General features: G+C 36.1%; 1 protein-coding gene across 1 annotated transcript; it reads left to right on the top strand.

The window, feature by feature from the left end:
- The first annotated feature begins 1,885 nt into the window (after positions 1 to 1,885).
- On the top strand, positions 1,886 to 25,024 carry Snx27 (sorting nexin 27). The gene is made up of 7 exons (XM_076375823.1): positions 1,886 to 2,232; positions 16,817 to 16,954; positions 18,733 to 18,957; positions 19,332 to 19,642; positions 19,723 to 19,961; positions 20,400 to 20,681; positions 20,931 to 25,024. Exons 1-7 carry the CDS (start codon positions 1,904 to 1,906, stop codon positions 20,997 to 20,999), a joined length of 1,593 nt encoding a protein of 530 aa, XP_076231938.1. The 5' UTR covers positions 1,886 to 1,903; the 3' UTR covers positions 21,000 to 25,024.
- The last annotated feature ends 113 nt before the right edge of the window (positions 25,025 to 25,137 follow it).

Raw genomic sequence — 25,137 nt, 5'->3', positions numbered from 1 at the left:
CTAACGAAACTTCAAATTCAAAATTCGCGCCAATGTAAGAACCCCACAACCGAAAACTTATCATATAACAGACACGAAAACTCAAATTCTGCGCATGCGCGCAGCTGTTCTGTGATCCCCCCTCAGTAATGTCCCTCGTTTTGAATCATCCTGTACACTGCACAGTCCAACATATATAACATTAAATCAAAGCCAGAGAAACCAGGGACGTTTTAACGCACGGGTACACTCAGCGTTCGTCGGAGTCTCAAAATGAGATTACTATTACATTATAATGTTAATCACTAAAACAGAAGTGTTTTTCATCTGATCGTTTCGATTTGTCTGATGCGTTAATGTGTGGTTTTTGGATAATACACACACACTTGCATCGCTCCAGTTGTAATGTGAGTGGTCACAATCACATACTGTGTGATGTGTTGCCTTTCATTACAAATTATTTTTATAGAATTAGTTCCGCTATATTGTAAACTCTATAACCGATACAGAGCAAAAATGTACACATACCTAACAAATGAAAATAATTTGTTAGCATTCCTCTATATAAAAATTGTCACGAAAATACTCATGTCTATGTTTGTGACCAATGCAGTTGGAGAACGCAATTCCAAAATTAAAATTCATAAAAGACGAATCGACAAATGGAGTGGCATAACCACGTTTAAATTATCTAAGTTTAATGAGTATCGAACATAATTTTATGGCAGAAATTGCCTTTGCAGACCCCATTCAGCACAAAGACGTCTTTGAGACGTCTAAATCACGTCTATAAGATGTTCAAACAAAAAATAAATGTCCATGTAATATATCTTTAAGACGTTTTATGGTCATAAATTTCGGATGTTTTTACAATGTACGCTGTCCAAATTAAGTTGTAAGACTTTCAAGCATAAAATGAACATAAAATAGACGTCTTCAAACCGTTATGTGCTATTTTGGACGATTTTGCAACCTTTAAATGTTGAAAAGTTCCTTTATAATCTTTATTATTTAACCGTATGTATATTTATTATTATTATTACTACTATTATTATTATGATTAGACATTATTGGTACAAATGCTTTCGTAAGACCCCAGCCGACTTTAGTACTATTTAGTCATGCTCAACAAAAAGCAGCAACACCGCGAGAGTCCGATTTTGCATTTGATAGAAAGTGTACGCGGCATTGCGTGTCTCTATCTAGCAAGTGCAGAATTGGAGTCTCGCGGTGTTACTGTTTTTCGTTCAGCATGACTAGTACTAAAATCAACTGTGGTAAGACCATACATGTATAAGACTACATGTGGCATCGGAACTACATGCTGAAGCAAAGACAGAAGGATGGAGTTCCATCCCTTTTACGTTCCCTGGAGAGTAATACGCATGCGTCAGAGAGGCGACGAAAAGAGACAAAGAGATATATACCTATACTCTGCTGCTGGCTTCATTAGCCTCTCATTGGAAGCATACCCAATGCCTCATATAATCTTACACACGTATGAATAGAACCCAAGGAATACCCGTGGCTGTAAGACAAAACGACTTACGTCACATTTTTAAAACATTGAAGTTAAACCCTTAATTGATACCTAGAATATAAAATTCATATTCATAGAAAGAACACAGAACATTAAAAGAATTTCTCGCTAGAAGATTAGCATCCAAGAAGATAGAAGTCCACAAGACAATATTGCAGTTAAAAACTTCAAACCCTGGTATCTAGGAAACAAAAACACGCGACTCGGGTGATTTCGCCCTGCAGCCGCAGCTCCAACCACCCGGGGCCCGCCCAGCCCTCGACTCGTCCCTGAGCGCGACAGAGAGAAAGGGAAAGAGAAAGAAAGCGAAGCAGATCGACGAAAGCGCAGTCTGCCGGCGGACGCGCGCACGAGAGGAACATCAATGGGCGGTCAGAGAGTAAGATGGCGGACTGCGAGTCGGAGGTGCAGCGGTTGCCAGCCGCGAACGAGGACGTAACGAGGAACGCGAGCGTGACGATGATCAACAACGGACGCGTGCCCCAGCACACGGTGAACCAGGCGAACCCTATAGGGCAGGGGCCACGGTGCGTCACCATTTACAAAACCGAGACTGGCTTCGGGTTCAACGTACGCGGCCAGGTCAGCGAGGGTGGACAACTGAGGAGCATTAACGGGGAACTGTACGCGCCGCTTCAGCATGTCAGCGCCGTGTTACCCCGAGGTGCCGCCGAGAAGGCCGGCGTACGAAAAGGCGACCGTATCCTCGAAGTGTGAGTACACGCAGCTTTCGCATCCACCCCGCGCTTCCTCGCTTTTCGACTCTTCTTTTTTTTTCAAATTTCGAACGCCACTCGTCATCCCTTCCCTGCGCGCGTCTACCTGTCAAACCATCGTGCACTCTTGTGCACCTTCGACGGAAGGATCTCCTGCTCGGCCGTTTAACCGAGGAATCGTTAATCAACGTGCCCGTGACGTCTTCTGTTCGAGACTTTACGCGGCTTTTTTCGCGGCAGCAGTTGTCATCTTGAGCGCGATTCGAAAGGTGATCCTTCCTGCTAAGCGGTGCTAAGCCCCTCGCATCGGCACTCTGCGATAGCGTGATGCTCGCTTTAATCGATTCGGCTGGTTGTTAGACGCGCTGTTTACCGAGGAATAGATCGCTGCCGCGGATCGCGGTTTGCTTGGCTGCAGCTCTGTCGCCAGGGTTACCGATTTTGTGTACCGTCGCCTGAAGCCTCTGGCTCGTTTCTTCGCTGGGGAGTAATTGCGCGTGAACTGTGCAGAGGTACCATGCGTTTCATTCGCGAGTGTAACACGGAAGCCCTCCCACGCGTTTCGGTGTGAACTGTTCACGTCGGATTTGAAATTGGAGGTATCGTTGGCTGACTCGGTTGAGAGAGTCGCGCGTAGGGTCGATGTGTTCGAGGAGTAATATTTGGGAGAGGGTTCAGCTGGTTGTACGTGCATGGAACAATGCACTCGTTTGAGTTTCGCTCTGTAAATGGAGATCTTTTGTAGGAGCGGGAAACAATGATCTTAGGAAGGCTGTGATTGTAGCTTGATGGGTTATCGTGGCGCCGAATGGTGGATTTCTTTTAAATGGGGATTATTATTTGTCCAGACGCTTTTGTGCGCTGAAATTGATTTGAATCGCGAGGTTCGTTGGGAGGTTTCTGGCGCGGAAAGAAATTCCAGTAGACTTTATTCCCAATGGGTTATTATGTTAATTGGATTGACGGAAGACAATTTAACGCGTAATTTATCTCGTGCCTGTCGCTATCGGTTCGTGGAAGCTAATGTTTCCTGGGAAAAAGTCAGCCGACGAGCGTAACAAAATTTGCACAAGGAAGATTAAAAACTGTTTGAATTGGCATTATACCGGTTCGCTGTAAGCGTAGCGTTTGTTCGTTTCGAGCAGGCTTCTGACAGCGTTTTTGATGAATACGTTCTTTCGTAGAAAAAGTTTGTCGACATTACATAATGTCTAATGACTGTAATGTACAAGAAGTCTAATTGCCTTTTTTTTCGTTTCCCTTTCTCACGGTCGGTATTAATTGAAGCATAAATTGGCGCAATGCTTTCTGCCCCCTGATCAGGCCTTGAAGTTATACTCTTTGTCCTAAATACTATTCATTAACGAATCTGAATTAAATGAAGTCTGCGGCAAAGTATACGCCCATTGGACGATACATCGTGCAGGGTGTCGATGTTTGCCTTGAGTCATGTCGTCATAAATAAATACCTGTTGTCTGTAGACATGCAATCGATCAAATTACTTCTGAGCCTTCGAAGAATGAAATTACAGTAATTTTTGGGTAGGATTGTATAAATAAATTATTATTACAGTATTTAGCGAACTTAGAATTGATTATTTTGTTTATGTAGATACTATTAATAAATGTCTGATATTTGAGGATTTAAGTGGTATACCAGGACCGAGATTACTTGAATAATTTAATATTGGGATACTTCCGTCACTAATTACTTAGAATATTATTAGTCACTGGGATGAGATAAATAGACTTGGTTAACCTTTGGTATACCTGGATGAGGTCATTTAGAGATACCAATGGCATTTCTCCATCACGAGCAATTTCACATTCTCAAATTTTCAAATCTTTTCAAATTATTCAAACGCTTAAAATTATCTCCAATTCTTTAATTTCTTAAGCTTTCCATGTTTTATCTTGCAAAGATACATATTCCGATTCTTGAATCTTTGTGTTTGTATTCTGAGAACTCGAGCCAGACGATTTCATCTCTGTAGGTATTAAGATGTATTAGTATTGTTGGTATTGGTGATACAGTTCTTAATTCTACAATTTACTAAAAATTACAATGTGCTTTAAAAACTTCAGAAGTGATATTTTATTGCGACGTTTCAAATTATCCTATATTTTACACTAAAATAACACATGTCGTAGGTGTTCACAAGTGCTACGAATAAAGTGCAAACATTTGTACTCTATCGTTACATAAAAATTTTATTTCATGCATTTCATGTCGTGTATCATATTTGATAGTTAATTGGATTATTGCACCAATGATAAAATGAATTGTATGTCGTTAATGATTTGTACGATACAGTTACAATTACTCTTGAAAATTCATTAAAATCATGAAATCGATATTAAATACTGCCTGTGTGCTTATAGAGCAAAAAATCTATCTTATAAATTATCTGAAAATTATTCGACCATATATATCGAATATCTAGTGAAATATTGAAACATTTGTACCATCGAAATATTCGTATATTTGAATAGAGAACATTTTAACAAATAGTTACAGTTTCACTCTTCTCGTATATCAAATTACACGTATTGATTATTTTAATCCACACCACGTGAGTGCTCCAAATCATATTGATACTATAAAAACAATCTTGTCTCTTTAATTCCTTACTGATAAAATTAAAGCAAATGAATATGTTAAATGTGTCAGCAATTAGTAATTATAAAAGTGGCCTAATTAAAGAATTTCAGAAAATTGAATTTTCCACTTATTTTATAATTTGGATTAATGTAACGCCAAATAAGTGATAAATTCAATTTTTTCAGATTTGTTAGACAACTTTCATAATTATCGACACAGATATTTCGAAGTCCTTTTTGATACTAAAGAATGTCAGAATTACGTCAATCCAGCGATGTTCCGCTCTTGATTTTGCAATATCAGCGATTACTTTTGCAGGCGTGTGGCTACGAATCATGCAGCGATTTGTTTAAACACTGACGATTCAGATACTCATTGAATTGAAGTTGTGAATCTGTTAATCAGGCGAGAGCGAGTTATCTGGTCATGTGAAAACACCTCGTCGAGCAAAACGAACTCATTCAACTTTGAAAACGTAATACTAAGATTTGTGTAAAATAACAAAATATGGTGTTGAGTCAATCGTATAGTTTACTAATTCGCTTTCATTATTCATAAACATATCGCACATATACGTATTTCAGAAGTAACTCAACTCAAGAAAATATATTTTCTAGGGAAAGAAAGAAAAATTAATTATGAGCTTAGAAGAAAATTGTATAATATATAAATAATATTGATATAAAGAGTAGTTTTCCCGAATGAGAGTTACCTTATTTGAATAATTCATCTGATGAATAATTATACATTATTTACGATGTGATTTTCTTATCATTATTTAAATAATTTGTAATTTATTTCTGAAGAGTTCTTTGAGTAAATGCTACAATTTCCATGTTTAAGTAGCAAAATTTTTACGGTCAACAGCCATGTGTTTACCAGACTGATTCATCGTTGTGCCAATGATTATGAGTTAAAGTTAATCTGAAAAAGTTATCAGATACTACCAAATAAGTGATAAATTCAGCTTTCTTAGACTTTTGACTTAAAACCACTTCCTCGACTGTTGACACAATTGTGACTCGAAAATCGAGTCATAATTTTTTGAATTGTGTCACTTCTGAAATACATGTACCACATAATGTGAAATATTGTAGATATTCTTCTTCGCGAAATGACCTAGTTAACAGATCGAAATCGACTTCCGTTACCTACTGCAGTGATTTGTGGAATCCCATACAGTGTTCCGAGATATGTGATAAAGTTGGAAAGAAGACGATTCCTTTGAGGGAAATAAATCGAAAACGTAAAAGCTGCGTAGCTGGTTACAGAAACAGAAAGAACGAAGAGATTACATATTTTGTCCATCGCGTAACGGTATACCGCAGGCTCGTTCGGATTGCTAATGTTGTTCGATTGGAGAGTCGTCGAAGGCAAACGAGAGGAAAGGACTTTAGATGCTAAGTTTCGATCGCTGTCGTGAAAATTTTCGCACGAGGAAACGAGACCTTGACCAGTCGAGTACACTTCTGATATTAAATTACGTTCCAAATATTGGAGTAGATATTCTTACATTGTCAAACTGACTGCGAGCCAAAAGAATGAGATCGAAGGGTCCTCAAATCTTAAATAGAAGGAATAATTAATTTATTCGTTCGACTTTGTAATAATTAGTTCGTTTGCCTCTTTTATTTAAATTAATCTTCCGTGTACATTTGAGAATATTGTATAATAATATTCTGTGCATATTAATAGTATAATGTTTAAATATATAATGTTAGAAGATATATAATATACACAGTTGGTTATAAAAATACTCGGCCACTTTACTTATTATGGAGACTTTAGTATACCATTGTATGTCAAGAAAAGAAAGTAACTCGAAATCTATTTTTAACAAATGTGACGTGTCTAGTTTAAAAATGCACCACGAAAATAAATGAAATAATAAGTTAAACAACAGCTAAAAATTTGTGCGTGCAACATTTGCTTGCTCTACCTACATGGAATTCAATTTTTAGTTATATATTACTTAATTTGTTATTGTTATTAATAATCAATTTATTCCATTTATTTTCACAGTGTACTTTTACTTTCAATTAGTACTGCACGAGAGTCAAGACAATATTCATACAAATATTATGTACTGGATAGACAGAGACACACAATGCTGTGTACTCTTTCTATCAAGTGCAAAATCGGACTCTCGCAGTGTTGCTGTTTTTCGTTCAGCATGACTAGTACTAGAGTTGGCTGTGCTTACGTATCAGACGTATTTTCATTACAAAAAAATGTATATATTGCGAAAGTAGGAGTGTACTTATTATGTAAGGAATAGAACGTCATAAAAGAAATTAAAATAAAAAACAGTAACATATCAGATTTTAAATTTGATATGAATGAGGATAAGGCGTTATTACTAGAGATATTTTATATTTAACATACAATTATCTACAGTGTTAATTTACATAAAGTTAGTTGGGCCAAGATTTTTTTCTGTATTAGATTTAATTAGTATTAACCCTTAACTATTGACGCGAAATCTGACAAACTACTGAATGAAATTTTACTCAAAATTTTAAAAAATACAGGTTTTATTTTTCTTGTAGATTTTTGAATTCTCTTTTTGTAAGTATAATATATATTTTAATAAAAATTTGTACTACATATATGTTATGTCTAATTTTTATAGTGTAAAATAAATGATGTCACAATAATTTTCCATAGTTAAGAGTTAAAATAATTAATGGATTTATATACATAAACAATATAGATCTAATAATTGAAAATTAACTTATATATAAATAAGTAATAATCGTTTCTAAATAAATCATATAAAATCTTAAAAAATTTTATTATTTGTAATTAATTTAGGTACAAACATATTCTTATACGGAATTTTAAGTATATGTTTATACGTAATATTATATATTTCTTAAAATGAAGGAAAGACTTAAATTATTATAAAAAATATTTTCTAAGCCAAGATTATTGATAACTTTGTTTAGTATTGTCTTGTATATTGTATAAAGTAGTCTTGTCTTGTTATTGTCTCGAAATTCGAGGCAAGACAAGATAATACTAAAATTAATCTTGAAATCTTGTGCAGCAGTGCTTTCAATGACTTCTATTTGTATAATTCGATGAAACATTATTTTTCAACATATATTTTAACATAAATCAGCAATAAATAAATAACGTTCCTCAATAGTGTCACGAATATTTGTAATTACTAATTATAAATTTAAATTGAAATTATTTGGAATAATGTTTCATAAATCGGAAATAAATTATAAACTGAAATACTTGTGTCATTTTTGTAGTCATGGAAACGAGATAAATTGTAATATTTTACGATGTAAATTGGTACCCAGTTAGTTAAGTGAAAATATATTCTTTCTATAATCAGTCATCAAGGAGAATTATTGGGAAAAGCAATGAAATCCAGCGCGAAAGCAGCGCATTGTCCATGACGAAATTGCGCGACACAAAGACGACCTTAAACATCCAATATCCCTCTTCGATAGGCTACTTGTGCCATGCACTGACGTTTCTAAAAGGTTTGTCGCTTGTGCGGCTTCTAACAAGTGGTTACACGTATGCATAGCAATCTCGACGATGGATTTTTTAGCCGCCAAGGGCACGATATTAAATTAGAACGAAATGGATGTTTTATCGACGACGTTGTTGTAATTACGTGGTTCCATTTGGAACACACGAACATGGAGGAATGGTGATGGATGGATTATTGAGATTAGGAATTGTTTTCAATATTTTTTCGCCTTCAGTGTACCCATTTTTTGCTTCAATCCACCTGTTGCAATTTGAAGCATTTGATAACTATTAAACTGGGCGAGATACTTTTGATAGAATCACATTCCTTGCAGCAGATACTATTATTCTAGATTGTAATTGGCTCAATCAGAATCCAATCGTTCTATGGTCAAATCTTATTCGATGCGTTGGAGTGTGATTATATTGGGATCGATGAGCTTTGTTCCTCGTTCGAAAACCATCGAATGATATTCGACCGAATCGAGTGTTCGGTTGAAAATCAAATTCTCAGGGTGTACGAAAGTATTAACACTTTGGCTACCATGTCAGCTATATACATTGATATCCTCACTTTTATATCTGTGGTTGTAAAGCAAAACTATCTAGGTCATACTTTCAAAAAAATTAAAGTTAAGAACTTGAATGAGATCTAGAATGTAGAATTTACATTTTCAAAAAAAAGACAAGGAAAACGAAGAGTTAAGAAAAGTTTTTCGCTGAAAAATAAGGGTTCAAGAACTTTAAATTCCAATATCTCGAGAACAAATATATGTGATTTAGAGCATTTTGTCTTTAAAACCACAGATGTTATGTATGTGACAAAAATGAAATTTTGCTTGAGCTCAGATAAACTGATCAGGTACTTCTGTACCTAAAATTCTGAACCTAATTGTAAGTCATTTTCAGCTTCATTGACACAAGTTCAAAATTAAACATTTTAAAGATCGTTTTTGCCACAAAATAGTTTCTCACAACGTTATGGTATCTTACTATAAGAGCAAATGTACATAAAATTGTTGCCACTAAACAGTAACTTACATATGCATTCATGTATTCAAAATATGGCACTCTAGTGGTTTCTTTTAAGACATTTAGCTCTTACCAAATTTCCTTAATTATAATAAAAAGTGCAAAATGTTTACTGAGTATAGAATCTATGAAATTAATAATCTATTCCGAACAAACTTCTAATTTATTACACATTATTCATGTATCTAACATGAGCCTACATACGTTCTTTGATAAAGCTACTATACCATATTACCTATATGAGTCACAATGTTATTTACACGATTACAAACAGCCTGCATAAGAAAATTTCCTAGAACAAGAAAATCCCCACAAGGTGAAGATATAAAAGTTAATTAAAAAGTCCTTTATTTAAAGTTATGATTACCATTCTTCTCCTAAAGAATTTTAGACGACGTAGAGCGCGACGGTCAAAGTGCTAATGGCAGTCCAATGGCTAGCAAATTGAGCGTTGAAGAGAATCGCATTATCCGCTAAAAAGGATGCTAATATTCGCGATAGTTAGCGGTCAAACGAATTCAGAGAACTGTGGGAAGGTCTGGCTTGTCGGTCTTTCGCCGGGAAACTTGCAGTCTCACCGTTTCCATCGGTTCACCTGCGCCATTTGCAACTGTAATTAGCCTCCGCTAATCGCAGCTGGTCCAATCTCATTGGATCAACCGGTTAATTACGCGAATGAATGGCTGCTAGGAAAAGCACCACGCGGTGTGTTTTGCATGCGACGCATTCGAATCATTGTCTCCTCGACTTTTGTGAAGTCACCGAAGAATCTTCTCAGAGATAGAATGTTTTCGAACGTCTGTTAATCTAGTGAATTTGCAATTACGAGATTCATTGCATAATTGCTGTCGAGTTACACACGTTGTTTCTCATATCATTGCGCAGTTGGCTTTATCGCTTTCTCCGTGACATAAGAGAGGTGAATTTTTGACGATTACGTTTCAACGCGATACTGGACAAAAAATAATTATCTGTAATAGATATCTAATTGAGTAAACGAATAGTTTTATTTCTTCTATTGATACCAGATTTAGATAAAGTATTTTTTGAAGCGATTGCTCTTTGAGTATATGCTACTTGGAATTTAATACAGCTATTATCTCGAGATATGTGTTTCATTGGAATATACGGGTTGTGTGGTTCGACAGGTGTTAGAAATTTTAAGAGGTGATTCTGTATGCTAAAATAAGACCAAATTGCGTATCAGGCTTCGTTTTAGAGTTATCGATTGTTGAGGGAACGCCTAAAATACGCGTGAAATGTGTCTGACTTAGGACTTATTCTACTGACTACTCTGTGTTTGACCTAGCTAACACACGTCAGCAGTAGCATAAGCCCCTAATTAGACACGTATTTTACGTAAATTTTAGACGTTTTTGTAATAATTAATAACTTTAAAACGAAATCACAAACGCAGTTTTCTCATTCTTGATTTTCGTTCTGTTTTGACACGTAGAATCACCCATTCAAATTTCTGACACCTATTATCGAATACTTTGTATGTAAATACATAGTGGGTATACTTTAATACTAGTTAAAGTATTCAGACAGAATTTCAAATATGTGAAAATAACTGGTTTATGAATTGTTTAAAATTCCTCAATAAAATAATCTCTTTTATTTTGTTTTTAGATACATAGTTTCTATACATGTATGTCATATTTTCGAATTCTGTTTGTTTTTTATATAATGAAAGGAAAACAAGTTAGTAATGGAGAAATACAAAATATGAGATGTTTAAAGGAGTCCACACACAATCAATAATGTTGCTAATATAAAAAATATATTAACAGTGTGAAAAATGGAAATTGAATATTAATAAAATACTATGAAGAAACGAGGATTGAATGTTTATGATATTTTGATATTTTGTTATCCAAGCTTTAATATTGGCAATGATGGGAATATTAATAACGAAAATTTCAGATCCCGGAAACTTTTGCCAGTGACGAAGTATCACAAGGTGACCATTAATTTTTCCTCAATGAACAGAGGAACGCATATTCGTATCTTGTTTTTTAAAAAAGGTTTCCACCATTCTTAGGAGCTGTTGAAATATATTACAGTTGATTCTAAAGTAATTCGAATAAATCGTTTTATCATTTAAAGCAATCTTTTTTAATGAATTTATACGTGCATATTGCTCCCGACTTCTAACACATTGCTTTATTCATTGCTTGCGTTTTATATAACGTTTTGAAGAATAAAAGATTACTATGGCTAAGCACGCCCTTTTTTCTAGCTTCCAGTGTGTCCAAAACTCAATCAGAAAAGTACAAAATAACTAAAACATGTATGTATTAGTTATTATGAAAGTGATGTAAGTCCAAAATGTAAACAAGTTATTTTATTACTAAAATAATATGGAAATCAAACAAATTACAGAAAGTGAGAAGATAAATTTTAGAAAAAATTTTGGACTTACATAACTTTCATAATCACTGGCACACATTTAAAATGCAGTCCAGAGTATCTATCTATTATGCACAGCGTGGTATTTTGAAAGGAACTGAACTTTACAATAAATATTTGGTCCCCAAAGCCTGAGTGTATTAAGTCCACTTCTGTTCTGTGTGACTTAATATACTTTGGCTTTGAGGTCCAGATATGTGTGATATATTATTAATAATGTTTGTGTGTGGTCTCAAAAAGATTGAAACGAATTGAAAAAATTATTATCAAACTAAATCAACAACATTATACTAGATCATGTGTGGACCCTTTAACTTAATTCAACGCTCTTACAGATTTATCCGTTATTAGTAATTATTTCAAATTAAAGCTGAATTAAAATATCTCAAATACCCTCCGTCTTAGGTTTGCACTTTTTGATCTCTATGCCCACATTTCATCTCCGCCGTTTCTATCAATCTTACGACGCATTTTCTTCAACCATGTATCAATACCTCTTTTCCCCAAAATCTCCCTAATCGCACAATGTCGTAGAAGGAACCATGAAGGAATAATCGATAGACAGAAGTATCTTTACGTCATCAGCGAATTTTGCTGTCGTTCAAGTTAATCGTTTATTAATAGATCGCTATCCCTTTCTCACCGCGGAAGCAGATATTACTCCGTGTCTCTTTGATCGAAGACACCTCGATAGGTTATCGATGAATGTAAATGCGCTCGTGCTCGCGTCGCATCGGTGTATGTGACCCCTTTTCTAGGCTATATGCATCATCTTATCGACAACTATTGCGCGAAATATTCCGAGTCTTCGCCTCGATAAAAGTACGCGAGGATAAGGTGATTAGGGGGACTCGTAATCCGACGTGATCCAGACATCTACACCTTCGCCGAGGAAAAGAAAACGCGATGCGCAATGGTGTTAGAAAGACTACATACTTTGTGTCGAGATCGATTCTACCGACCAGAGATGTTAGCGCTCATTCACCGAGTTTATTGTGGTTCGTTAGATCAGCTTCCTCGAATAACGCTGGTAAGTTTGATGATCCGCGGGTTCGCGGGTCTAACGCCCCGAGGAAATGAATGGGGGTGACGAGGAGAGCTCTCCAAATTACCTATAATACTCACTTTTCAGTGAGGCTTTATTGGTTTATGAAACTCATCAAACTGACTGCGTCAATATCTCCTTTTAAAGCATTATAAATATTAATAATTGATGTCACTTCGGGAGTTATATTTCTTTGTGGGGTTGGAGATTTGAAAGTTTGAATAGGTGTTTGAAGAATTGTGTGGGGGAAAAGAGGGGAATAACGATTAGTTGGAAATTGTGGTTAGTATTATTATTATAAAACGGTATTTCTGATTTGTGTAATTCTTCTTTTTGGCGCTTTGTAACACTTCACTGTGTCTCTAAATAGTCGCCTGTTTGTTAATTGTTAATTTCACCAAATAAATAATTGATTATTTTTGTTTCATTTTTTGAATAAAATTGATTATTTTTGTATTAAATTAATAGCTTAAACATTCTAGCTTATGAAAAGTGACTTTCAACGTATATATTATTTTATATTTTGATTTTCTAGCAATTATTGCTTAAGTGACAATTTTCGTTCGTGCATTAAAATCATCAAAACTTTTTAAGACTGAATGAGCTGTATAAGTTTTTCATAAAAATATAAAATTAACTATTATTTATTGTAGTAAATAAGACGAAATGTAATATTTTTATATGCTGAAATAAATACATTTAAAACAAACAAGAAAAAAAACAAACGTACTTAGAATACCACTTCTCGTCCGATCACCGAATATAAATGGCGTTGGTCGCCATTATTATAATATTTCAAAATTTGAAAATTTAAACTTCTCAGAAATTCGGGTTTCTTCTTGAAAAGTTCCTCCTTCGAGAATACAGTTTTTCTAAATACTTCTCGAAAATGTATTCCAAATTGTACCTATACTTTTTTAGATCTGTTACTCTTTCAATATTTTAAAATATAAAAGACTGGATCTATTCAAAATTTTAATTAGAAGTCAATTTATTTATACATATACAATACATATATCACTCTAATATGAACGCCTGCTTACACACGTACGCAATGTTACTAACAAATTTTAAGTAAAACACGTTATTTCAACTACTGGACTACTAAAATCTCGACTAATTTAGAATCACTAAAAAAAGATCACAAAACTAGCGCATTTAAAATTAAATGAAATAAATAAACGTGCTTACCTATTTAATTTCTCGAGAAAGGTAAACAAAGATACTTTCAGTTAATAATAAACTAACGATAAGAAATGAGTGATAAGGAATTCGTTACACTTTCTATATCAGCTGTTTAAAAAACTGCCAACAGCTCCATTTTCTTTGCGCTTGTGTCGCATCGAACGAGACAAACGTAATCAAATGGATCTACGCAAAATGTAAACGTCCAGTGTCCTTGCATTTCGACCCCTAGCCTTCATCGTGTCATTGACTCGCCTCGATACGATTTTCAAGTGGGTGATCGATGTTGTTCAACAAAAAAAAAATATCAGCGAAGCGTCAACGTTCTCGTTATCGCGACGGAAAACACGTTGGCCTGACCGCGTTGCAATAAACCAAATAGAATGATAATTTTATCGCGTCGTGTCTCGCCTCTAATACTTGTTCTCGCTGTTCTCACGCGAGATGTACATCCAAAATCCCATGCACAATATCTCTCTGTGCCGCGGTTCTCGAGGTCGACCATCCTGTTGCTGGTGATTTCGATTTCGATGATTCTACCTCTGCTTCCGAACGATACCAATTCTCTGCGTTTCATTTGTTCGATTTCGTTACACAGCCTGCAAGTCGAACCATCAGATATGAATATAAAGCAGATTTGCTCGTTGCATCGATAGTCATTCAGGCCAGACGCGGGAACCTGGAAGAGGGTTTGCGTAAAAATAGGTACCCGTGTTAAATATACACGGATTGCACCCACGGAGTTTGCGAGTAACTCGCAAGAAATTGTGAAGAAAGAAATGCACTTGCCCTTTTGTAGCGTTGGAACGTCAAAATTCGATTCTGATTTTTGAGTGTTCACCCTAGAACGACGCTCTTCTGTTTTTCGGCGTGAATAACACTATGGGGTTGTGGGTGACCCCAAAAGAATCTTAACATTTATAATAATTGTGTACTATTTTCGAAAAATTCTTTTTCCATTTTCTTTAGGCATCTCACGAAAAAATAATTGCTACGATCTAATTTCTGTGTACAGAAGAAAACACGAAAATTTTTAAGCTTCTTCAAAGTGCATGCTAAATGAATCTTCAAGTTTAATATTAAACCCTAGAACGACACCTTGTTGACACTCTGTAATGATATAATATTTTGATTGTGAAAAAGAAAATTATATGTCGAAGAAGTGGTAAACTTTGCTCGATGCATTTTAATAATTGAATCACTCTTTGTAAATATTTTGTCCGCAAAGAAAATGTTTAAACTCTGACCTGGGTGATAACATATTGTTAACTCGTTTGAGTCTAGCCACGTAATTGCATTAGCCTCAAGCAGTCGTATAGAGGGAAACAGTCTGCGAAACTAATCCTGAAGGTTTTCCTTGTTCAATATGCGTTTGTAGTTGCGTGGGCAAAATCGAATGAGATGAATGTATTGTCGACTGGAAGGTCGAATGCACTAGGAACTTTAACTTTCATATGAATAAAATAAACTATAATGTATCTGTTGAAGCTTGTAAATTTTTGTAATAATTGATTATTCTTGTATTTTATGTTCCTATTTATTGGAATTTACAATAAAAGAAAAATTGCTGACTATGTATTTTTAACAATTATCGATGAACAGCAAAAATATATGAATGGCCTAATTAGTTACTATGTGATTCCATCTTGATATGTCACAGGTTAACAAGACCTTTGATTGGTAAAATATTTTTCAGTTTTTGGCTAATAATGCATATGTGTGGTTACTATAGACAAAACGAAGTTTTAATAGCTATATCGCTCAGTTGCTGTAATATTGGCGCAAATTTATTGATCCACAAGTAACTGTTTTAAAGTTATTAGTACCTATAGAAACCGGTTCTTGCGTGAAATGAAATTATATTCTCATTCTTTGAAATGTTATGATTTTTTAGTTATGTCACTGTTGCAGCAAATGAACGATATTCTCACTTTTTTAAAGAGAAAGATTCTCTCAATCTAATCTGCTTATGTCAAAAATAAAAATTCCATCTCGTGGTATTTAATTACCGACTCAAATATTTTGAATGCGTGACATTTCTTTTCTCTTACTCCCATATAAAGAACTCTCCCTAAACATAGAAATTTCTCAAACACTTTGCATTAAACATATTAAATTAGATTTTAAAAAGCGGTACTCGAATACGTGACTCCCAGTTTCCACCATATTCACAAGATTAATAATTTTGAAACACTTAGAAGCGTTTGTCATTCGATAATGCAAACACCAAGGAAAGTGTCTCAGAAAAGTACCATTAAAGATACTGCGCTGCAACGATCAGGAGATCGGTTTCTCAAAAACATGCCACCTTATCTGGTCAACCCAGTTCACCGCGAAATCGAAGATAATGGGAGAGAGAGCCGAGGGGGACGCTGGCGATAGGGAAACGTATAAAACCCGTAGTTCTCGTTCTCAGATCGCGATTTTAGTCGAGTCTCCGACGCCGACCAATAACGACGTTTTACCTTTCACTTTCGGAATTCGAAACTGCTGCAAGGCGATCATCGTCTCCCTACTCGAATCAAGACGGGGAAAGAACATTTCCTTGAAGTTTTCCCTCTTTCACCGTCAAAGTTCAGTGTCTGTCCAGCGCCGCAACTCGGCCGATCTTCTCGATAAAAGTCCGCGTCTAGAGTCGTACAGAATGTTAACGAGTTACATGACAGCTGTGCAGTACGAATGGCTGGAGAATCGCGCCAGACGTCGCGGAACGAACCTCGACTCGCGATTCACGTCGGTGAATAAGTGGTAAATAGGATCTGTTGGCTGGTCCTCGGCATACTTGGGAGATAAGGCTGTCCTGGTTGTTGCAGGAACAATGTGAACGTCGAGGGTGCCACCCACAAGCAGGTGGTCGACCTCATCAAGTCTGGAGGCGATGTTCTAACGTTGACTGTCATCTCCGTAACGCCTCAGGAAGCGGAAAGGTTGGAGCCGTTCGAGGACCTCAGGTACGAAGACTGAATTTCTACGGGTGATCAGGTTTATCAGGTTTGAGAAATTAAGAATAGCCTTTTTCGCGTTGGATTTGTTGCGTCTGTTGGGTGTCTGAGTCGAGAGTTCGGTGTATACTTGTTTTGAAGTTCGAACCGATTTCACGTGGCATGCTGTGTACATTACTGGTCAGACGTTTCAAATTACTTCTTAAGTTAAGGAATTCAAACCAGGAATCATCCGGCAAACTGGCAAGGAGAGCTCGCGAATGTGGAAATCGTTTTTAGAGTAAGACTGAGTATAGTTTGTAGTATACACATAGTGTAATAAAATTCTCATATCGTTCGTTAAAATGGGGTTTTGCTCTTGAGGAATTTCACTTTCAAGTTTTCTCATGAATATAGGCAATGTTCAGCGTAGACAGTCAGTCGTATGCATATATACTTCTAATAACGTTTACATTTCAGGGCACGTAGAAAAAAGTTTCGTGTCGGCTTTCAAAAATCAAGATTTCTAAAATTACGTCAAATTTGTGAATGTGACGAACATTTAGCATTTCAGATGTGTACATGGTGTTCCGAGAATTTATGGTTTTCATGTTTTATGATAGGTACCATCCCAATAATTGTATGGAATTCTCCAAGGAGTTCTTCAAAAAATATATACGTAATGTTATAACCACAGTGTTTATGCACAACATTGCCTATATTTATGATAAACTATTAAAGTGAAATTTCTCAAGAACAAAAGCTCATTTTGACGAACGTATGAGATTCTTGATACACTATGTCTGTACTATAGATTATACCTAGTCTTATCCTAAAAGCGATTTCCATGCCCGTAGGCTCTCCTTATAAGATAAACTATGTTACGTTAAGTTCAAAAATATTTGCTTCAATATACATACATACAGGGTGATGAATTTAACTAGAAATCCTCCGACTGTTGGCAGCGTTTATTGTAAGTGCTGCTAACAGTCATTAGAGGATTTCCAATTAATCTGATCACCCTGTTCAGTAGCAAAGCATACCATAACTTAGCTTAGCTTCTCGGTTTTAAAGTTCTCTTGCTAAACACGTAATTCAAGTAACAATAAATCTGTAGCCAGGTAGCAAAACCTGATACGTTATTTTTTTAAAAATCGAGATATCTACTCTTGTATGTATGTATATCTAGATGAGATCTATTTGCAAAAGATGAGACCTGTATATCATGTAGTTTAATAAAAAAGCAATGTGGCAACTTATGAAATGTGGGTTTACCTAACTTTAACGTCACTGTGCTGGAAAGTTAGAAACACATAGTATTTCAAGTTTTACTATCTGACTACAGAAATTATTCTATGAATAGTTTCTACTATAAGGAAAATACCTAAATGCTTCAAATGTCAAGTATCTCAATAAATATGAACAACCTAAAATTGTATGTCCCAATACATTAATTATGAAGTCTCAGAAAGTAAGGATACTATTTTATGACAGTACTTTTTATTTTTAATTAGGTATATCTAACGTATTAGAATTTAAGCCTGAAATTGAATAAAATGAACACTTAGTTTAGGTATTGGGACATGACTAACTACTGGGACGTTTACCTTATTCAAATAAAGAGTATTGTAATGACTGTTGAAAGTACTAACTTCAAATCAAAAGTGCTTTACCATGTACTGTAACTTTAATCAGAATTTCCAAGTGATCTCAGACTTTTGGCCTGTAATGTATCTGAATAAGTTCTGTTTCAAAGTTAGCAACAGACGTTTTAGAAATTTCTTTTGATTTAATGCACTTTCTCGCAGTTACGCATCGGTGGACTACAGCGAGAAACGGTCCTTGCCTATCAGCGTGCCGGATTATCATGTCCGCGAGAGGAAGCACGAACGTTATGTGGTCTTCAACGTCCACATGGCGGGCAGACACTTGTGTTCGCGACGTTATCGGGAGTTCGCCGCTTTGCACGTTGCTCTGAAAAAGGAATTCATTGGATTCAACTTCCCTAAGTTGCCTGGAAAATGGCCATTCCAGTGCGTTTCTTGTATTACTCATATCTACCTATCGAATTGACCCTTAACTGGTGTGAGATGGGATTTCAGGGATCCTATGAAACTTTCAAGCAAATTCTAATTTACTCTCCACCTGTAGTTATTGTCCAATAATAACTCTGCAGTGGCACTATGTTTTGATTTGACTGTACATACTGTAAAAGAAAATATTCTCAAATGTGTAGAACTGTAGTTCACCAGTTAAGGATTTAGATAATGGACATTGATCATATAAAATAATTCAGGACATAAGTGCAGTAAGGGGGTGAAGTTATTTCAAACATTTTCTCATAGCCAGCTTTTAAACTTCACGCTCTTCTTCCAGATAATATCTTAATTATTGCATTTTTCTTTAGACTGAGCGAGCAACAATTGGATGCGAGAAGACGTGGCTTAGAGCAGTACCTAGAAAAGGTTTGTGCCGTGCGAGTGATCGCTGAGAGCGATGCCATGCAAGATTTCCTGACTGATAGATTAGAGGAAGATGGAGACCAAGGGCCAGCTGTTGATTTGAAGGTACTTTTACCTGATCGCGAAGTAGTCACTGTTACTGTTGCAAAAGCTGCTTCCGTCAAAGATGTCTACGACGCTGTCTGCAGCAGAGTTGGCTTGGACACAGAAACGGCGAAATACTTCTATCTTTTCGAGATCGTCGAGTACAACTTCGGTAGGTAATTCAAGGACCATCAAGCTTGGCTAATATCTTTCCATAGTAATAACGTTCAGCTACCTTTTCTTTCTCCTCAGAACGGAAGTTACAACCCCACGAACACCCTCACACTTTGTATATTCAGAATTACTCGACAGCCAGTGCGACCTGTTTGTCAATAAGGAGGTGGCTTTTCAATGTAAATAGACCACTGAGCGAGCAAGCTTTAACTTGGATCTTCTGGCAGACTGTAGACGAAGTGAATAGGGGCCATATTACTGCGGGTGAACGGTTATACCAGTTGAAGGCTTTGCAGGATGCTTCGAGGAAACACGAGGTAATGTCACTGTTAATGGTATTAGGAACAAATGCTCTAATCGTTTAACATACAGTAGTGGCCAATAAAATTGCAACAATCAATAAAAATCCAATTTGTGAAATATGAAAGCAATAAATTGTTATACAAATCAAAATTTGAAGTAAAAAAAGGGAATTAGATCTTTAGTAACAAATGACAGACGATTACTTCTCATGTGATAGTTAAATCAAAAGTATTGATATTTGTAAGGTGGTCCAATTTCAATGGCAACTTATCCTCATTATGGAGAAAAACAGTATTTACATAAAAAGCAATTCATAGTAAATCTACATAAACTTTGACGGTCTCAGTCATTAAAATTTAAAGAATAAGGTTCATATTTAGTACGTTTTGTCTAGACAGTAATTTTACAGTAACTCAATTATTGTATTAATCTATTATTTTTGTTGTTTTCAGTACCTAAAACTGGCGAAAGAGCTGAGTGGTTACGGCGATATCGTGTTCCCTCATTGTCCGTGCGATTCCAGGAAGGAAGGACACGTTGTCGCCGCGGTGGGAGCAGCGGCGTTTAAGCTACACGCGGCGAAAAAGGACGGCACTTTAGAATCTCAGGTCGTTGAATTTCAATGGAACACCATTACACGGTGGGAGGTAGATGAGGAAGGAATGGCGTTCTGCTTTCAATACACACGCCAGGACAATCGTCCGCCGCGTTGGCTTAAGGTCTTCACACCTTACGTAAGTATCAAATCTCAATAAGCCAGTATTTTAAAATTATCCCGGACAAGACTGTAATTTATGGTAATTCATTCCATGCAACATATCTGCCGCGGAAATGACAGTGTTTTGTTGTAACAGTTAGCAATCAATGTATTCCAAATGACACGTTACTCGCGTTTTTTTTTTTGTTACACATTGTAAAGTATAATTGAAACGTTTTTAATTGAAGTGTTAATTATTCTCTAACTATCAATGTTCTGTTCACAGTACACGTTCCTGTCGGATTGTTTCGACCGAATAGCCGAAGAGGCGAAGTGGGACGATCCAGGGGAATGACGTAACATCCGACGTTAAGGACGTGTTTGGTGCATAATACTGAGGATTATACCATACCGTTTCATCGAACGTTTCACTTGTCTTTGTAGCTGGAACTTTTCGGTTAGGATTACTTTTTTAAAGCAACGGCAGAGATCACCCCTGAATCATATCAGATTCTTACTTGATGATTAGGCTTCGCTATTGTGTCTCACGTCAGAGTTATTGGACATAGCGTATAACGTGAGCACAGTCGAAGCGTCTCAGCGTAAACTGAAACATTTTCTTTCCTGAAGGAATGCAAGGAGATAGTGAACGCCATCACCAGTCGCGAGTAGATATAGAACACACTATGAACATAGATCACAGTACTTTAGTCTCATCTGCTCGCCGTTGAATAACGTAAGAGGATCACATTAAAGGGGATATACGTATATCTAGAGAGGACAAATAGTTGATGATCTTTATGATTGTTCTTTCTTAAAGTATAAGTGTTATTTTATCTGAGTTTCTTATTACTTTTGATATACATTTAGCTACAGAAAATAATTTTTTCACACGCGAATATTTATCCTGAAGTCCAGTTATGAAAACAAGTTTCATACGCGTCCTTCACTGTAGGAATTCGCGGTTGTCACGATTAGTCAAAAACTATTGAATTAATTTAGTTCAAATTGGACATAACTATTTTCTTACATCACACCGTCAGTTTTTGACGTAGCAATTTTTTTTATTTGTAGTTTTTATTGCACAAAAGTTGATAGATTTTTTGCTCAAGAATAAAAATATATTTATTTAAAGAGCTGCCATTTTCTTAAAAATAGATTTTTCATAAACGTGTTAAAAACTGTATAGTGATGTAAAAAATAGCTGCGCCAAATCTGAACATTGGTTCAATAGTGTTTAAGTAAAAAGTACGTATGAACTTTATTTTTATAACTGAAGTGTAGGATAAATATTTCCATGTGAGGAAATTATTCCATATAGCTAAATGTATATCAAAACTAATAAAACCTCCAGATAAAATAACATTTATATTTTAAGGAAAAAAAATCAGTAAAAGCATCAGTTTTTTGTACTCTCTAGGTGCATGTCCACCCTTAATCTCCGAAGTAAGCTGTTGTTGAAATGTCACGGTGAATATTAGCCTAGACGAATTTATCCTTCGGCCTATCACATTCATCACGCGTAGCGTTTAACTTGATCTCGAAGAAGAGAATCATCACATTACGAGACGTTCCTCTCTACTAGCCTAATGAATATCGCAGACCTTCGTTGAGTCCGCGCGAGCGAATGAACTTAAAGCGAAAAGTATTAACGATAATGTTTAAGTCCATTGCGTTTCTTTCACACTGATCTTGTGAATATTTATTAAAAACACTTTCCAATGCCTCGTTCAGTTTCGTCTACGCGGCATACGCGTAATAGAGATTCGAAGGATAATACGAATTACGTTTCGTCCGAGACTATATTTTTACTATTACATAGAGGAGGCAGATATAACTTGTTCTCGATCAGATCTCGCGTTAATCGTGTCGGTGGTGTACAAATCGTGAATGTGCTAGGGATTGTAACGCGATTGTATTTAAAAAGAGAAACAACTGTAGGTGTGCTTAGTCGAAAACTTATCGCTTTGAGCGTTAAGATTCTACAAATATAAAGACTTAAGAGAGAGACGCGTTAGTAAAAAAATAAAAAGACACCGGTAAGAACGCCATAATGAAGAAGGAAAATAATAATAATACTCAGTCACTGTTAGGGAAGACGCCGATAATAAAAAACGAAGTGGATATATATACGAATAATTTTAGCGTCTTTAATATCGGCGAGAACACTACTGATGAACTTTTAAAATATATATATGAAATATATATCCTGGCCTGCTCTTCGTGGTCTATGGGCCGAGTAGCGAATCCTTTGGAACAAAAGTTACTTCCGCATTTATTACGATCGGTCTGACTCTCTTACGTTCATTTTTCTTCTTCATTCATTTTGCGTAACGTATTTCTATTCCGGAGGATTCGCTCGGCCAGCGACGAGAGAAGCCTCGGCAGATAATAATTATAGAGATAGATGTATAACTATCGTTAATGTTTTTAAACTTTATTCGGAATGAATCGTGCGTCGTGATGTTTGATGCAGCGGAAGCCGACTGGCGAAAATAGTTGCAACGAGATATGTTAATAGTATTAAGCGTATATTACCTAGAATACTATGAAAACAATGAGAACTTCTAAATGGAATTTTAGGAAGCCATTTAATTTTTAATGCACAAGTAGAGCGAGCTCTACACACTTAGGCTTGCCTCGAGGCATGTCTCGCGACAAATGATGGGTCTAAGACCACTTGGAATTATTTCAAACTTAACATTTTCAAAGATCTAATGAGAATCGAAATAACTCGAAGTGATCTGATCTGGGTCTCTTTTAGGGTTAAACTATGTCTCCACTGAAGCAACAACAAGGAACTTTCCTTTGCTGTTCCATGAATCTTGAAAAAGTCGACGCTTGTTGCAGAATGTTTCTCTAGGTCTCTTTATACTTCTGTTGTCAGCAACGAATATCGCCTTTAAAACAAAGCAAAACCCAGTTTTGAAACACGCAGCAACAAGAGGTGACGAATTGTTCCTCTTTGTTGCTTCAGTGGACACAGCTCTAGAATAACACTTTGCAAATTCAGATAAAAGTGTTTGATTGTTAAAAAAAAAGCGAAATGATGTTCAGGAATATAGAAACACGGAGGTTTTCATTATTTTTGTGTTAGTCTAGCGTAACGAACATCGAAGGCAGATATATCTGTCCTCATCGGTAAAACAGGAAACACAGAATGACGGCTTCCGACTCTTGTTCTGTAAATATAATTCTATCGCGGGAATCGTGCAAAAAGATCAGCGAGCTATTGTTAAAAACCCGAGCAATGAGCATAGGTGGACCTTCGGTTTCTCTCGAGATCCGGATCGAAAAACGCATTCACGATGCTCCGAGGTTCGTTCAGACTCTATGGACCAATCCGATGCGATGGTTCGCACCTTCACCAATACGATTTACGGGGATAACGATCGCTCTATCCCTTCGTTGATGTCCGAGTTTTCGTTGAGCGTCACGTTTTTCTTGAAAGGTTTATCAGTATCATAGTTGTCATGAAGTATCGAGCAAAGTATTAAGATAGCACGTTCTAGCCGAAGGTCGCATCATCGATTGGCAGAGAGTGACAGCCGTAAGATTTTCATGACATTTTGTGATGTATTATTCCATTAATCGATGAAGTAATTACATAATTAATGACTCAGTGTCAGGTGAAGAGTCTGCCCGTCGGCAAAGCGTCAGAGTCAGAGGAATACGCGGCAATAATATTTTTGGCGATGTTGTGTCGTTATACGTATGGTTAAGTAGATGGTAGAGTATTTTTCGGAGGAAATTAGTGTGAGTGGTAGTAAAATAAATACGTCCAAGTTGTATTTATTGCTCCGATGCGGCAATCCATGTCACGTTCGAAAGTGCACGGAGGAGGCATTCCTTTCGATAAATTTTATCGTTTGTTATCGCGTGTATTTATTTACATATAGTATATTCGTCGCGAGCGCATTGTTCGAGCGATCAGGCGGTTGATTTCATCGACGCGTAAACGTAACTACTTATTGTCGTCCAGATAGTATTTTTTTATTAAAAGAGAAAGCTGCATGCGTCGTTTCCTTGGTTCTAAGAATCGCAGAGTTAGGTGAATAGAACGATTAATTATTAATTACTTCATTAATTGGATGACGAGTTAGGTAGTATAATTTAATTATTGTTACGGTAAGATCATATCATTACAGTTAAACTTCTTAGGCGTTAATTAAACTATTACGTATAATCGTAGCCCGTAATAACAAATGCTCCAATTTATCGCGTAATATCAGTTCGTGACGTTTACTGTAAAAAAGAAAAAAAAAATGGAAAACACAAAAAACTGATATTTCGGATTAGCGACGGTATTATTCGATTTGTTTTCCGAGTCATCTTATTCAGAGTCGGGGAAAAATAAAACAAGCGCAGAGAACGTAACAACATCGCCTTCTTTCTCTCCTCTATACAAACTCTAGTCAAGAATCCCTGTTGCCTCCATTTTCAGATAAGCAACCACGGATGAACAATGCTCGCCGGACCGTTTCTCTATAATT

Source organism: Calliopsis andreniformis, chromosome 3 (assembly GCF_051401765.1).
Source record: "Calliopsis andreniformis isolate RMS-2024a chromosome 3, iyCalAndr_principal, whole genome shotgun sequence".
In the NCBI taxonomy this organism is placed as follows: Eukaryota; Metazoa; Arthropoda; class Insecta; order Hymenoptera; family Andrenidae; genus Calliopsis; species Calliopsis andreniformis.
Note: the sequence above shows the minus strand (reverse complement) of the source record. Positions and strands in the feature narration are given on the sequence as shown.

Excerpts from the sequence above, each read along its gene's own strand:
- Snx27 (XM_076375823.1), top strand. The coding sequence starts at position 1,904 with ATGGCGGACTGCGAGTCGGAGGTGCAGCGGTTGCCAGCCGCGAACGAG. Across the intron at positions 2,233-16,816 it reads GGCGACCGTATCCTCGAAGT|GAACAATGTGAACGTCGAGG; the intron begins GTGAGTACACGC and ends TGGTTGTTGCAG. Across the intron at positions 20,682-20,930 it reads TTAAGGTCTTCACACCTTAC|TACACGTTCCTGTCGGATTG; the intron begins GTAAGTATCAAA and ends TTCTGTTCACAG.